This window comes from Canis lupus, chromosome 5 (genome assembly GCF_011100685.1).
Source record: "Canis lupus familiaris isolate Mischka breed German Shepherd chromosome 5, alternate assembly UU_Cfam_GSD_1.0, whole genome shotgun sequence".
Classification (NCBI taxonomy): Eukaryota; Metazoa; Chordata; class Mammalia; order Carnivora; family Canidae; genus Canis; species Canis lupus.
Window position 1 is genome coordinate 45,351,567 of NC_049226.1, and position 15,711 is coordinate 45,367,277.

Sequence of the window (15,711 nt, forward strand, 5' to 3'; positions counted from 1 at the left end):
ACAGATCAATACGTGGATGTGAATGATCCAGAGCTTATTAGATGTTAATACTACCAACACCAACTACCTCTGCCGCTTTTATAGCCTCTCTTACAGAAAGTGCCCATTGCTTGGGAGCCTTCATTACAAACAGTTCAGTAGATTAAAATACTAGTCTCCTCGCTGGCATCAAGCTGTTTGTGGCTTTGGGGTTTTGTATTTTGGTTTTGGTGTTTTGGGTGGTTTGGGTTTTGTTTGTTTGTTTGGTTGGTTGGTTGGTTGGATGGTTTGGGTTTTTTTTTTTGGGGGGGGGGGTCCTTTTTTTAATGTGGAATAAACATCCCTGATCAAAAAAGGTGAGAATCTTATAACAAGCCAGAGTGACTGGGAACTCGTCTGGGGAAGGCCAAGCCTGGGGGCTTGTGTCGTCCCCTAGGTCACCCACATAACTGGGCGCAGAAGGGGCGCGGTGGGCGCCAGCCGCCCCCTGGGGCTCGCAGCCTCGCTGTCCAAGGGCAGAGTGCTGAGGCCTCCTCAACGCACAGCTCGCAGCCGGAAGAGGGTGGGGTGCAAACTGCGGCGCAGCCTCTCCGGGGCGAGAGCTGCGAAAGCCCGCGGGGGAAAGTGGGGCGGGCGAACCCTAAAATTAGCGCTCGGGAAGCAGGGGCTGGGCACCGTGGCGCGGCGATGGCGTCCTCCGCTGCGGCGTCCGCCCTGGAGCCTTCCCTCCCCGGGAGCCTGGCCCCTCGGCGCCCTCCTCGGCCACTCGGACCTCGAGCAGGAGCAACGCTGCAGGAAGGGCTCCCTCCGGTAACGGGGTCGGGGAACACGTGTAGCCTCCGGAGACCTTGGGGTCTATCGCTCCTCCCCCAACTGCGGCAGAAAATTTAAGGAGCCTGGGAATTTAAAACACCAGAATCCTCCAGAATCCCTGTTGGTGAATTAAAATTTGGCTGGCTCATTTTAGTGAGCCCCATCCTTTCCAGGGTTTTCATTTAAATCCATTTCTCTCTGCCCCCATGCTTAAAATAGAATTCGAGTAATGGGGGGGGGGGGGGGGGGGGGAGAATTAGGGGCTGGAGGCTGGAGGGGTGGGGGTAGTTTGCATGGGAACATCTCTGCAAGATAAACAGTTCTGAAGGTCAGGGATGCTTCGCCATTGGGTCCTCCTGAAAGGATTAACGTTCATCAGACAAGTCTCCCGTCAACATTTTCTTGTGAACCCAAACTGTAAAAGTCTGAAGTATTTCAGATATTCCAATTGCAATAAATGCATTGAAAACCTACCCATCAATAACTATTGTGAACTCTCCCAAAATAAAATTGTCAGAATCCTGGGAGCTATTATAAGAAAATCTGTGAAATGGAAATATGTGTTAGGCAGCCAAGATTACATGAAGAATGCAAAAATATTGTTCTATTTGGTAGTACAGATATGGAAAATTGAATGACACAATATTTGGAAACCAGAAGCCAGTCATTAAAAAAAAAAAAAAGTCACGTTTATTACATAACTAGAATTTTAAAATAATATATACACAGTAATTTAAAGTCATCCATTAATACAAACTAACCTTATCTGTGGAGTGACATTTCATCCCTGGCATCTTTTAGTCGCCCCTCTGCAGTTGGCCCCTTACCTTTATTTTCAGAATCTTTCATTCTCTCTTTCCTCCCTCTGCTGCAAATGAGCAGGAAAGTCCGGCTGATTCTGCAAACCTGACTTTTGATTTGTCATTCACAGAAAGTCAGGAGTCTTAGGGGCGAAGTCCCTCAACGGAGGAGCACCCGAGCTCTGATAATTGCATGCAAGTCAGTGTGCGGGGTGATAATTTTGCTTATGCTGGAGCAGAAAGGATGGGGATGAAGGCCGACGTAAACACAAATTCCAAAACATGGCATGGAACTGGATCTGGAGTCTAGGCTTGCCTTTCCTTCTCTTTGATTAGGGAACCAACTGTTTAGTGCCTCCTCATCTCTGTAGAGATTTAGTTCAGGTTGAAAGAGGAATGTTTGTGCCATGTGCCAAGCTTATTCTCAAATGGAGACCTTAATTTTGGAGGGAATTAAGAGACCTGTGCTTTATTTTCTCTTTCATATTCATTCATTCAACACATATTTCTTTTACCTCTCTGTGACCCAGGATCCATGCTAAGTAGTGGGGATACAACAGTGAAGGGGACCAGTCCCACTCCTCAAGGGGCTCACAGGCTGTTACAATACAGAGGCATAGAGTGACCTGTGTCTGCTGCGTGGACACAGATCATTGAATCCATTTCACTCAGGCGTAAGTTGATTCTCAGGGCTGAGCAAGAAATGGGCATGAGGAAGCCAGACCATGAGAGCTCTCTCTTAGAGGGCAAGGAAAATTCAAACAAATCTTTCAGTCATCCAATTCCAACTTACTTTCAATCATTGCATAGCTCAGATTCATTCCTTCATTCCTTCACTGAACAAATGTTTATTTGTACCAGGTAGAAGTCCATCTGTTAGGGAAAACAGACCAAATCCTGCTCTTGTGGCTATTACATTTTGGTGAGAGTATGAAGACAGACAATACAAAAATGTGAACATGTAGTAAATGGTAATAAATGTCATGAGGAAAAATGAAGCATGGTAATGAAAAAGAGACATGCCATTTTAGACAGGGTGGTCAGAGGAGGTGACAATTTATTTTATGAAAAATGGGTCAAGGTCATCATAGTCCCTTCCAAACATCTTCACTTAGACATTATTTTAAGTTCTGACTCCTCACAACCTCCTCTGCTCTGGGTACACTCTAGGTGATGGGTGGTGTTTATTCCCCCATTATAAATTGGTAAACTGATATCCAAAAAGATTAAGTGACCCAATCCAGGACCTCACTAAGTTGTAAGAAGAGCAACACCAAGAAATACACCTACCTGTTGCTTTCAACCCCAGAAATTGCTGGGTTACAATGCAATATTGACATGGAAAATTTGCTGGAGTAGTTGAGATAAGGTCAAAAACCTGTTTCTACCACTATTAACTGAGTAGTGTGGGGTAGGTGACAACCTCTCTGGCACCAGTTTCCTCATCTGTAAAGTGGGACTAATCATATCTACCCTTTGTATGTGCCAGGCTTTTCAGAAGATCAAAAGGGAGAATAGATGTGGTACTTGGTAAACTAAGTCCTATATAAATGTAAGGTATAATTATCAACATACTTGGACACATTAAGGAGAACTAATTGCTAGTGTTCACCTGATCATTACTGTAGCCAGTCAGATAGAGCTGTAGACTGAAAGCTTGCCATGGCCACTAAGGGTCCTGGAGTTGATTTCTAGCTGCCACAATTTAAAGACTCCCTGAAAGTTTTAGGAAATTTTAAGTATTCAGTTTTTGTTCCCATCTTTCCTTGGCAGTAAATAATACCTTTATGCTTCTCTTCGACAACTTAAGACCAGTGTGGAAAATCTGCCTTCATTGGAACTCGTTGCTGGCCACCAAATGAGCCATGTTGGTGCATAGACCACATCAAAGCTAGAGACATCTCCATCTTGAAGGTCCAAGTTCAGAACAGCCAAATTGTGCCCAGTTAGGAGCACCTTTAGGGGCAGAGTGGAGAGAGAAGGAGGTGATATGCAGCCACCATTCATGCACTCTTTCATTCAATAAATATACATTGTGCCCGGTACTGCTTCGAACACTGGGAATGACATAGCGCTGAAAAAAGCACTGTGTCCTGAAGAAGCCTGTGGCTTCAGGGCAAGAGGTCTCTACAAGGTATGCTGATTTACTCATTAATGAAAAGGAATGCCAAGACCTGGGTTTGAATAGTAGGGCAGGGGCCATAAAGCAGGAGAGATGGTTCAAACATGGGCTCTACTACATTCTGGGCCCTAAAGTAACCTGGGACACTCTCCTACACCTCTGTCTATATTTCCTGATCTGTAAGATAAAGACAATAATGGAACTACCTCCTGGGGTTGGGTGAGGCTCAAATGAGTTAATACATGTAAAGTACATAGCACAAAGCCTGACACATAAAGTGAGGGCTTCATAAATGCTTTAAGACTAATATTACTACCTTGTGACCTGGGTCAAGTTTACCCCTCTGCTCCTTCTACAGGAAATAATAACTAGCTTGTAGGGCTGCTGTGAGACTTACACATCAGAAAGAATATACAAGCCTCAGCAGAAAGGAGTAGCTCCCCCTCAGCTGCCAGCTTCGCTCCAGGAGGTGAGCTTTAATCAAGTAGGTTTCCCAGGAAAAAAGACTAAGGCTGAGAGGAGTGAAGAAGTGAGAAAAGAGCTCCTATTTATATTTAAAAGAAAGCCAATTGTTTTCAAGAGTGTGGTCATTTCTAGGGGTACCTACATTTTACCCAACACAGTATTTTGCATGATGAACGGTTTTGGTTTTGCTCTATTTGCTTTATCGCATATCTGTTATCTCTATGCATCCTTAATTGATTGGTTGTTGTTTTTGTTTTTAATTAAGTGCACAGAAGTTTGAAGTCCTCTTCAAATAAAAAGAGCTTTTATTTCCCTCCTGCTACAATATTTACAGAAGCCTTACACCTCTATTTCTAGAGCTATTCCAAGAAGGGTCAGGTGAATTCTCAGAAACCTTGTCTTGATCCACAGTAAACCTCAAGGCCCCACCCAATTGAGGGACAGGAATGGGCTCAAGCCTTGGAGCTTTCCAAAATAAAGTAGGGTCTCTGACAGACCCCACACTTCAAAGAAACTGGTATCAAGGACCTCTGTAAACACCCATTAAGGGAAATGATGCCCTATGTCAATAGCTGGGTTTAGCAAAGCTCAAACAGGCTCCACTGGCTACCACGTCCTTTCATAGCTCTGCACAGTCCTTGTCTTGTTTGATGCCACTTCTGAGTCACTAGACCAGTGAGTCATGCCCAGTAAGGAAGGCCATCTTGAGAGCAAAACCGAACAGAATTTTCAAGAACAATAAGTGAAACCCTGAATTGAAAAAGAATAGGCTTTTTATTGTCCTTGTAAAACAAAAATGAAAGAAAAGATGCTGTTGTTAATATTGTGGGTTCAGCTTCCCAGCTGTAAATTCTATTCTGAAGAAAAACTGAGCAAAAAAGAGCTTTTACATTCTCTTGGAAATCTGAGAGCAAAAGAGACTTAGAGGTTATGTCCCAAATTAGGCAGACCTAATGGCCTTTCTTTGACTTGCCTTGACCCTCTTGTAGCTTTAGTCATTCATTCCTGTCACCACGTGGTGACAGGAGGATGGTTCCACATGCATCACCACATTCCATCTTCCTCCATCCAGCCAAGCCTCTGTATAGTTTGCTCAGATCACTGGAGTGGCCATAAAGGAGGTAAAATAGAGAAAAACTGCTGATTGGGGGTGGAGGAAGGTTTGTGCCAGCACACGGGAGGGCAGCATGACTGTAAGAAAAGCTGCAGAGGCTCCCATGAAGCCATGCTACAAGGCAAAGGGAAGGCAATTAATACATAGAGTGCCTAGTCTGTGCTGGGTACTCTTCTTATCATCATTTTCAGACATTTATTGAGAACTTATTTGCCAAGCATTGTGTTTAAAGAGCAGTTTGGTGCCTGCCTTCGGCCCAGGGCATGATCCTGGAGTCCCGGGATCAAGTCCCACGTCAGGCTCCCTGCGTGGGGCCTGCTTCTCCCTCTGCCTGTGTCTCTGCCTCTCTCTCTCTCTCATTTTCTCTCTCTCTCTCTCTGTCTCTCATGAATAAATTTGTTTAAAAATCTTAAAAAAAAAAAAAAAGAAAGAAAGAAAGACTTTCACAGCACCCTGCCTGGGTTTGAATCCTAGCTTACCCAGTTGTGTAACATTGGAAATGTTACTTAACCTCCCTGTGCTTCAGTTTTCTCATTGGTAAGACAGAGATGGTTAAGAAAAGGTTATTGTCAGAATTAAATAAAACAAAAATATGCACCTGTTTCGGACCCTGGCCAGCACACAGTAAACCGTGCATATATGATAATTCTTGCTGTTCCATCTTTTTTCAGATGAGAAAAATGAGGCAGAAATGAGGAGAAGCCACTTGCCAAAGGATACAGAGCTAAAAAGTAGCACAGCTAGGATACTTTGTTCTCAAGACAACATTGTGAGGGAGGTGATACCATCTTCCTTTTATAGATGAGAGCTTGTAAACCCAATAAGGGGCCTAGGAACTTGCTCATGCAAGAAGCTGGCAAATGGAGTTAACACTTTAGAATCCACATTTGCTAACGTTTAAGTCTTTGCACATCCCACTAGGCCAGTGGTTCTCCAACATTAGCATACATCAGAATTACTGCAAGGCTTGTTAAAACAGATTGCTGGACCCTACCTCCAGAGTTTCTGGTTTGGTAGCTCTGAGGTGAGGGCCAACACTGCATTTCTAACAGGATCCAGGAGATGTTGATGCTGCTAGTCTGGAGACCACACTTGGAGAACTACTGTTCGACAATCATGCACTCGTATGCAGAACAAATGGTAGGGAACAGGGCCTAAAGATCGTTGTAGGTCAAGTTCTCTCCACTCTGGCACAGTGTTGGTTACTTCACAGGGCCTAGCAAATATCCTTGTATTTACATAGGTCTTTCATATTTATATTTATGATCTCATTTGATCTTTCCAATATCCCTAGGTAGTAATCAATATTTCCATTCAGCGTGATTTGTTTTTAGGGGTATATGGTTAGAAATTGGCAGTGGAGGATTAAAACCGCTGATCACCTGTCCTCCTCTCCAAGTAACTTGTCCTAGAAAGCACCATCTGCTGATGGAGACTGGCTCAAGTTCCAATCTGTCTTTCCAGGGAATACTACAGTTCAGGAAAGGGCTCTTTGACCCGCTGGGATTTCAGGGAGGTAACTTCTGGTGGGAGAAACTAGGGCCAGTTTTCTAGCATTGTTTCAAGGTCTACTTCTTACAAAATACTTCCACCAACTGTTCACTCCCTTTTCTGTAACCTAAAAGCTTTGATATTTGTCTAAAATGTAGTTCTTTAGAAAGTTTGGAAGCATTTGGGAGGTTAATTTCCACTGGGCACAGCTTGTTCATATTCCCATTTGGAACAGCTTGCATGCTTAGGTATATTTTTTTAAAGTTGTTTGGACATATAAGCCAACAAATTATTACTATCCAGAATATTTAAACAACTGTAAGTGGATAAGAAAAAGACAAACCATCAAGTTAAAGCAAAAAATGGGAAATAACATGAATAGGCCTTATTCACACATGGCCAATATTCACATGAAAAGATCTTCATTTCATCATTCGTTAAGGAAACTCAATATAAAACAACCATGCAGTACCATTTCACACCCATGAAACTGGCAAGCATTAAAAAGTCTGACAGTACTCAGTATTGGCAAGGATGTAAGGAATCATGAATCGCACACACTTCTGGTAGGAACTAGATTATCACAAATGTATGGAGGTTAGCTATTTTTCCAAAATCAAAAAAGCATATACCTTTTAACTCAGTAATTGTCTATCTAGGTATGTATTCTACTTAAAGTCACAAATGATCATAAGGTAAATTTCTGGTGCATTCTCTTTGGAGATATATATATAGATATATAGATATATAAAATCTCCTAAAGGATAATCTCCTAAAGGATCTTTTCATTACAAACATATTTATTGAATGTCTGCTATATTCAGGACACAGTGTTAGGCTGAAAAGATGCCAAGAGTCCCCAAAAGCTAAACTACTTCTCACTGCAGCCTCCTGGTGGGAAAAAAAACAAAAAGGTGGGAACAAAAAAGATGCTGTGAAAGATGTTCTGGTTAGTACAGAAGGAACAGCTGCCCCTAAGGAGCTTCCCGGTCATTTTTTATTCTCATAGGTTACTGAGTTTTCCAGCTCTGTGACTAGCCATTGTTGAGTTGTGATCATATGGTAGACTATCTGGACTAATATCAATAAAAATAGTAACTAAGCTACTGTGTACTAGGTACTTTATATACATTAATTCATTTAATCATCACAGAACATTATGATAGGAATTATCATCTCAATTTTATATATGATATATAACTGAGTTTTAAAATGATTTAGCACCTTGCCCAAGATCACACAGCTTATTACTGTGCCACTTAGTAATGGGAGATTCAAATCACAGTCTGGCACCAAAGCACATGATTCTAGATGCCCAAATTGGTGTCTATCAATTATGTGATGATGTCCCATCATTATAAGAAATTCAGGGCACCTTTAAAAGAAACACAAATAAAATCGGGATATGGATTTCTTGCATTGCATGATATTTATTAATTTTACTTCTCTCCATGAGTATAGATATTGAAGCATGTTTATTTTGTGCAGGGAGATATGGCAGAAAGAATGCTGTATGGGCAATCAGGCCCGAGTCTGCCACTGACTAGTCATATGACCTCCTGCAAGTCACTCTGTCTCTTGCTTCACCTTCCTCATCTATAAAATGGGGGAAATAAACACTATCTGCCCTCCCTCCTTCCAGTGTGCTATCAAGATTAAAATAACATCTTGTAGTTGACATGTTCTATAAACTGTGAAGTATCATATAAAATATTATAATGGCCTTATCCCCAGGTTGTATGGGAGAAGTAGAGAAATACAGTGATCAGCCATGATCCTACTTAAGAAAAAAGAGGGATAGTGTGGCAATAGGTCCCAAGAAGCCATGATTGACCTCCGGGACAAAAACAGAGAAGAGAGGAGAGGACAACTGTATACACAGTATAGACCTGACTTTAAAAACTATAAAATGGGGTGCCTGGGTGGTTGAGCGTCTGTCTTTGGCTCAGGTTTTGGGCCTGGGGTCCTGAGATTGAGTCCTACCATCAGTCCCGTGGGGAGCCTGCCTCTCCCTACACCTGTGTCTCTGCCTCTCTCTCTGTGGGTCTCTTGTGAATAAACAATTAAAATCTTTAAAAAATAAAAACTATAAAACTAGGAAACTTATCGTAACCCATTTTACTGCAGTGGAAATAGCCGTTTTGTCCTCTTTTGCAAACATTCGCAGACACCTGGAATTTCATACTGCATGTAATTATCACTCAAGGAATACTTGTTGCAGTGACCCTTCTATTTAACTCCTCAGCCAAACTAAAGTAAAAGGGTGCTTAGCCTTCAGACCTATGAAGTTTCAGCAACAGTTGAATGGCAGTGGGGAAGGAATTTAATTGTGCATTGACTAAAAGTAATAACACATTCTTTGAAAGCCAGCAAGATGACAATACCAAGCCTTAGTCTAACCACCAACAATAGAAAAGCTTGTTTCTAATGCAATAAATAAATATTAAGAAATAATTCTTGCTTTTGGTCAAGTTTAGTTTTAGAATGTTTACTGTGCCAGCACTTCACAATTATTAACTCATTTAACTCATCAATTCATTTAATCTTCAAGACAATCCTGCGGTGGAGGTGGGGGGGTGAGGACCGTATAAATGACAGGGCCCTGGTGCAGTGTAGCTTCTGCCTTGGATCGGGTCGGCCATTTTAGGAATCAAGGCATGTCAGCCTCTCAGAAAAAGAATCCTCAGATGATAGAAACAGATGGAAAGGACAAGACAGGAGACACACACACACACACACACACACACACTCTAGCAAACAGGTTATCTAAGAAAGTACCAAGCCTGGTCTTAGCCTGGTAGGGTACGCAAAGGCCAAGTAGATGAGAACCTGCCCATGTGGAATCTATTATACCAGATGAACGGTGACAGATGCCCTATGGGTGACAAAACGCTAAAAAAGAGGTTACAGGTGGCAGAAACCCCAGGAAAGGCTTCAGAAAGGAAATGGCATTTCCTTATGGATGGGTCGGCTGAGAGACAAAGGCATGGCTACTGCAAATACACACAGGGCAGTGAGCTAGCAGATCATGACATGTCCTTGCTTAGAACACCAGTAGCTTCCCAGCTCACTTAGGAAATAAAATCCAAACTCCTCGTCGTGTCCTACCCAGACCGCGATCCAGGTCCCGCGTCTCCCACTGTCCCTTTGCTAAGCTCAGGCACTCCGGGAACCTTTCCCACTTGTTACTGTCTGGCAGGGGTGCTCTCCCCAGGCTCCATGCTGGAGTAACTCCTACTCAGTCTTCAGGTCCCGGGTGAAATCCCATTGCCTCCGAGAGGTCTTCCCCGTCCATCTGCCATATAAGCCAGGGTGCCTCTGCCTTCTTTTTCTCTCAGCACACTATGTGATTTCTTCCCAGCACCCACAGCAATTTGTAATGGAGAGGTTTACCCAGTTTGTGTGTGCAACGTGTTGCCCCCTCTAGAAGTAGTGCCTAGAGCTGGGCCTTGCCTATCTTGCTCACTCCAGGCCGTGGCAGGCTGGAAGAGCTCAACCCAGACTCTGGAAGGAAGGAATGGGGTGAATCAGTGATTGGATAAATGGGAGTTAAGGCCATGGTGGGGACAGGGTGTGTAATGGGGTTTGGGAAGCAGCGTATTGTGGCTCGAGCTTAGGAGAGAACTGGGGATCACCGCAGACAGGTGGGAACGGGGGATGGGTGCAGACGGGGGAGACCTTGAAGGCAGCCTTGGGTCCAGATTCACTCCTCCAATGGCTACTGCATTGCAGGCAACCGGCCAGGTGTCGGGCGGGACGCAAACCTGAACAGTGTCCCCGAGGCACCCTGAATTCGCTCTGGCCAGAGTCAAACGTGCACACAGGGGCACACAGGGGCACACAGGGGCTTTTGCAGGAAACAAGCAAGCTCCAACCACCTGGCCCGCGGAGAGATGCTTAAGAGGCCAAGGGATGGAAGGAGAACGGGGGACAGCGCGGACGCCGGCCCCCGCACCCCGGAGGCAGCGCGCGGAGCTGGTCTCGTCCCGGGGCGGGGGCGGGGGCGGGGGGAGGGTCGCCAGGCCCGGCCGACGCCCAGGCCGCGCTGCCCGCAGCCCCAGGTGCCAGGGCCCGGGAGGTGGGCCCGAGACGCCGCCGAGGCTCGTCCCAACAGGTCCCCGGCCGCGACCGCACTCACCCTGCGCCGCCTTGGGAGCCGAGCGCGTCCTCCACAGCCGCCGGGTCGCCTTCCACGGCCGCAGAGAAGAAAACAGCCTCCGGCTCTTCCTGCCGCCCTTCTCAGTTGCTCCCATCTGTGCGCCCGCGCCCCTCCCCCGCCGCCGCCGCCCGAGGGTGGCCTCGCGCTTCCCCGGCCGCCGCGCGTCTGCAGGTGCCGGGCGGTCGCCGGGCGGCCGCGGCCGGGGGGGAGGAGCTTGCGGCCGGGCGGGGCGGGGCGGGGGGCGGCGGCGGGGCGGGGCGGGGCGGGGGCGCTGCAGCCGGGCGCCCTCCGGGAGGCCCCCAGCGCCCGCGGCCTTGCAGGTGCGCGCTCTAGGCCCGCGTCCCGCGCCCAGGAGACGTCGACGGAGCCAGTGCCAGGTCCTGCGAGGCGTCGTTAAGGGACGCCGGGAGCCCCGGGGAAGTGCGCGGATTTGATCCCCAAATCACAGATGGTGAAACTCAAGCTCCGAGAGGTTAGCTCTCTGCCCAGAGCAGCCGATTGGGGACAGTTCCCAAGTCCTGGGCTCTAACCGTATTTTTTTCCTGCCTAGGAATGATCTCACATTCTTTTTTTTTTTTTAAAGAATTGAATTGACATTTCAATTTTCAATTTTTAAAAGAACTGACTATTGACAGATAGTCCTTCCTTCCTCCTATAACAGCTTATGGATCACTAATGATTTTTTTGAGAACCCAGTCTAAGTCTAGAGGGGCACTTTTACATACAAGTCCTTAAACCTCACAGCATTTTCCCATTTTCCAGTTGAGGAACCCAAAATGGCAGAGCTGAGGCTGCCCCACCACTTTGTCTCTGTCGCGATTTTGCTTGTAATTTAGAGTGTCCGAAGGGAAGATCCAAACCGAGATCCCTTAACACTTGCTGGCTGCAATAAGCGTAGCTAATATTTATGGGGTGCTTTAAAAAAAAAAGATTTTATTTATTTATTCATGAGAGACACAAAGAGAGACATAAGCAGAGAAAGAAGCAGGCCCCATGCAGGGAGCCCGATGTGGGACTCGATCCCAGAACCCCGGGACCATGCCCTGAGCCGAAGGCAGACAGACGCTCAACCAGAGCCACCCAGAGATCCCCTATGGGGTGCTTTTTATGTTTATTTAACCCTCCCAATGATACTCATGGGAGAGAAATTATTAATCCACACCTAACAGGTGAAAAAAAAAAAAAAACAGCATCAGAGAGGGCAGGTTACACATGAAATTGCCATTTTTTTAAGGCCCAGACAAATATCATACAATAGCTTCACCTGGTGATCAAAATCAAAATGGAGGCAGATGAAATGTGACTTCCTCCAGATGTGTTAGACTAGAAAAAGACGGATCAGCTCTGTAATATGTTGGCCGCAAATGCAAAACCTGAATCTAATCATAGGGATTAAATCTAAGATATACCGCAAATGAGGACTGCACTTTAAAAGTGGGGCTAGGGGAATCCCTTGGGTGGCTCAGCGGTTTAGCGCCTGCCTTGGGCCTAGGGCATGATCCTGGAGTCCCAGGATCCAGTCCCACGTGAGGCTCTCTGCATGGAGGCTGCTTCTCCCTCTGCCAGTGTCTCTGTCTCTCTCTGTCTGTATCACTCATGAATAAATAAATAAAATCTTTTAAAAAAAAAATAAAAGTGGGATAGGAGTGGTTCAGCATTCTTCAAAAAGTGTCAATGTCATAAAAGATGAAATTTTTATGAATTTTAAAAGTGTCAATTTCATAAAAGATGAAAAAAGGCTATGGAGATGTTCTAGATTAAAGGAGGCTAAAGAGAAATGGCAACTAAAGCTAAAATCTAATACCTGACCATAGATTGGACCCAGTGTTGGAGGCTTTTGTAAAACTCTAAAGGAAGGGGGTACCTGGGTGTCTCATTGGTTGAGCATCTGCCTTTGGCTCAAGTCATGATCCCTGGGTCCTAGGATCAAGTCCTGCATCAGGCTTCCCACAGGGAGCTTGCCTCTCCCTCTGCCTATGTCTCTGCCTCTCTCTGTGTGTCTCTGTGTGAATAAATAAATAAATAAATAAATAAATAAATAAATAAATAAATCTCTAAAGGTCATTATTAGGCCAATTTTCAGAAAAAATGAAATACGGATAGTCGATTAGGTGAAAGTGTTCACCAATGAAAAGTTTATTGGAGTTGATAAGTATACTGTAGTTATGTAAGAAAATATCCATATTTTTAGGAAGTACACATAAGGACATTTAGAAATAAAGGGCCATGATACATTCAACTTAGCTTTAAATGGTTTAGAAAAAAAAAAGTATCATATATATGTTTGTGTATAGCGGGGCAAGTGATAAAGCAAATGCAGAAAAATATAAATAATTGGTGAATCTGGCTAAAGAGTACATGGATATATTTCATACTATTGTTATTTTTGCAACTGTTCTGTAAGTTCGAGATTTATTCCCAAGTAAAATGGTAAAAAAACATAAGTTCTAAGTTCCATAGAAATAGAGAATAAAGTGGCGAGAATCACTCTACCTTGTATCGCTCTATAGTTATCAAAAGAGTGTGCTGTGCTAGGCTGACAGCGGGGCAGACACATAGGTCAATGAAACAGAATAAAGAACACAGAAATAGACCCACATAAATGTGCCCAAATGATTTTTGACAATGGTGTGAACGCAGTCCACCAGGAAAGATAGCTTTTTCAATAGGTGATGCTAGAATAGTTGGACATCCATTGACAAAAAAAAAAAATGAACCTCAACCTAAATCTCACACTTAATAAAGAAAATCAAGTCAAATAGATTGCAGACTTTTTTTTTTTTTTTTTTTTTTTATGATAGGCACACAGCGAGAGAGAGAGAGGCAGAGACACAGGCAGAGGGAGAAACAGGCTCCATGCACCAGGAGCCCGATGTGGGATTCGATCCCGGGTCTCCAGGATCGCGCCCTGGGCCAAAGGCAGGCGCCAAACCGCTGCGCCACCCAGGGATCCCCCTAGATTGCAGACTTAAATGTAAAATGTAAAACTATAAAAGTTTTAGACAAAAATAGGATAAAATCTTCTAGGAAGTACAGCTATGCAAAGAGTTGTTAGACATGTTGCTAAAAGCATGATCCATAAGAGGAAAAATTAATAAATTGAACTTTATCAAAATTAAATACTTTTGGTCTGTGAAAGACCCTGTTAAGAGAATGAAAAGGGGATCCCTGGGTGGCTCAGTGGTTTCGCGCCTGCCTTTGGCCCAGGGCGCGATCCTGGACTCCCAGGATCGAGTCCCGCGTCGGGCTCTCGGCATGGAGCCTGCTTCTCCCTCTGCCTGTGTCTCTGCCTCTCTCTCTCTCTCTCTCTATGTCTATCATAAATAAATAAATCTTAAAAAAAAAAAAGAGGATGAAAAGACAGGCTACAGACAGGGCAAAAATACTTGCAAGCCACATATCCAATAAAGGAACAGTATTTATAATAAAGAATTCTCAAAACTCAACATTAAAAAATCCAATTAGAAAATATGCAAAAGACGTGAACAGGTATTTCACTAAAGAGGATATACAGATGGCAAATAACCACATGAAAAGATTCGCATCATCATTAGCCATTGAGGAAATACAAGTTAAAACCACAGTGAGATATCATTGCACTTTATCAGAAGGCTAAAATGAAATACAGCTTTCTAATATACTGGCAAGGATGTAGATGGAGAAATTAGATCAGTCATACATTGCTAGTAGGAATGTAAAATGGTATAGATACTCTGGAAAACAGTTTATAAAACTAAACAAAAAACTACTATAAGACCAGCAATTGCACTTCTGGGTACATATCCCAGAGATAAGGAAAACTTATGTTCACACAAAACCTATACACAAATGTTCATAATGGTTCTGTTCATAATCTTATTCATAAGATTCAGTAGATTTATAATCTATTCCCAAACCTGGAAACAACCGTGATGTTCTTTAATGGGTGAGTGATTAAATATGCTGTGGTACCTCCACACCACAAAATAAGAAGGAGCAATAAAAAGTAACTAATTGATATAGGCAACAAACTATATAGATCTCCAGAGAATCTGTTGACAAAAAAAAAAAAAAAAAGCCAATCCCAAAAAGTTTCATACTGTATGATTCCATTTATAGTCCTTTCTTGAAATTGCAAAATTATAGAAATAGAGAACATATACTGGTTGCCAGGAATGAGAGAGAAAATTGTGCCTATAAAAGAACAAAACAAGGAATCCTGTGGTGATAGAACTATTCTGTACCTTAACCGTATTGATATCGACATACTGGTTTTGATTATTAGACTATAGTTTTGCAAAATGTTACCATTATGTAAAAATGGGTAAAAGTGATTGTGGGATCTGATTTATTTTTTACAACTGCATGTGAACCTATAATCATTTTTAAAATAAAAAGTTTAATTTTTTAAGAAGTTACGTATCTACAATTTAGTACAATTAGTTCCAATATCTAAAAAAAAGTTGGACCAGGATTCAACCTAGATCCATGCCTTCATGGCTATACTCTACCATATCACTGTGGGAAGCCAAGAATCATGTGGTAGGTCTCAGGGATGACATGGAAAGGTGACTGGAGCACAGAGACGCAGGTTGCTCAGTGAAGGCGAAACTAATGTTCCTCTTTGGTATGAGGCCCTTAGTGATCTAGATAAATGACACTCTATTTTATTCTTTGTATACTCTGGAAGAATAGGAAGATATGAAATAAGGAAGGAAAACAGAAGAGTCTAGGAAGAGAGTAGAAACTAAGAGTACCTTCTCTCTATCAGCAATAAGCTGACTTTTCT

At 43.6% G+C, this 15,711-nt stretch overlaps 1 protein-coding gene across 3 annotated transcripts in view; it reads right to left on the bottom strand.

Moving 5' to 3' along the window:
* Nucleotides 1-11,120, bottom strand: part of DNAJC6 (DnaJ heat shock protein family (Hsp40) member C6) — a 139,127-nt gene extending 128,007 nt beyond the window's left edge. The window contains exon 1 of one of the 3 annotated variants that reach the window (XM_038537231.1): nt 10,923-11,120. In XM_038537231.1, the coding sequence (XP_038393159.1) occupies nt 10,923-11,037 (115 nt within the window). In that variant the 5' untranslated portion in view covers nt 11,038-11,120. Of the gene's footprint in view, nt 1-1,619; nt 1,834-10,922 lie in introns of those variants that run through there. The other 2 variants (XM_038537230.1, XM_038537232.1) reach the window with 2 other exon arrangements.
* Between the last annotated feature and the right edge of the window lie 4,591 nt (nt 11,121-15,711).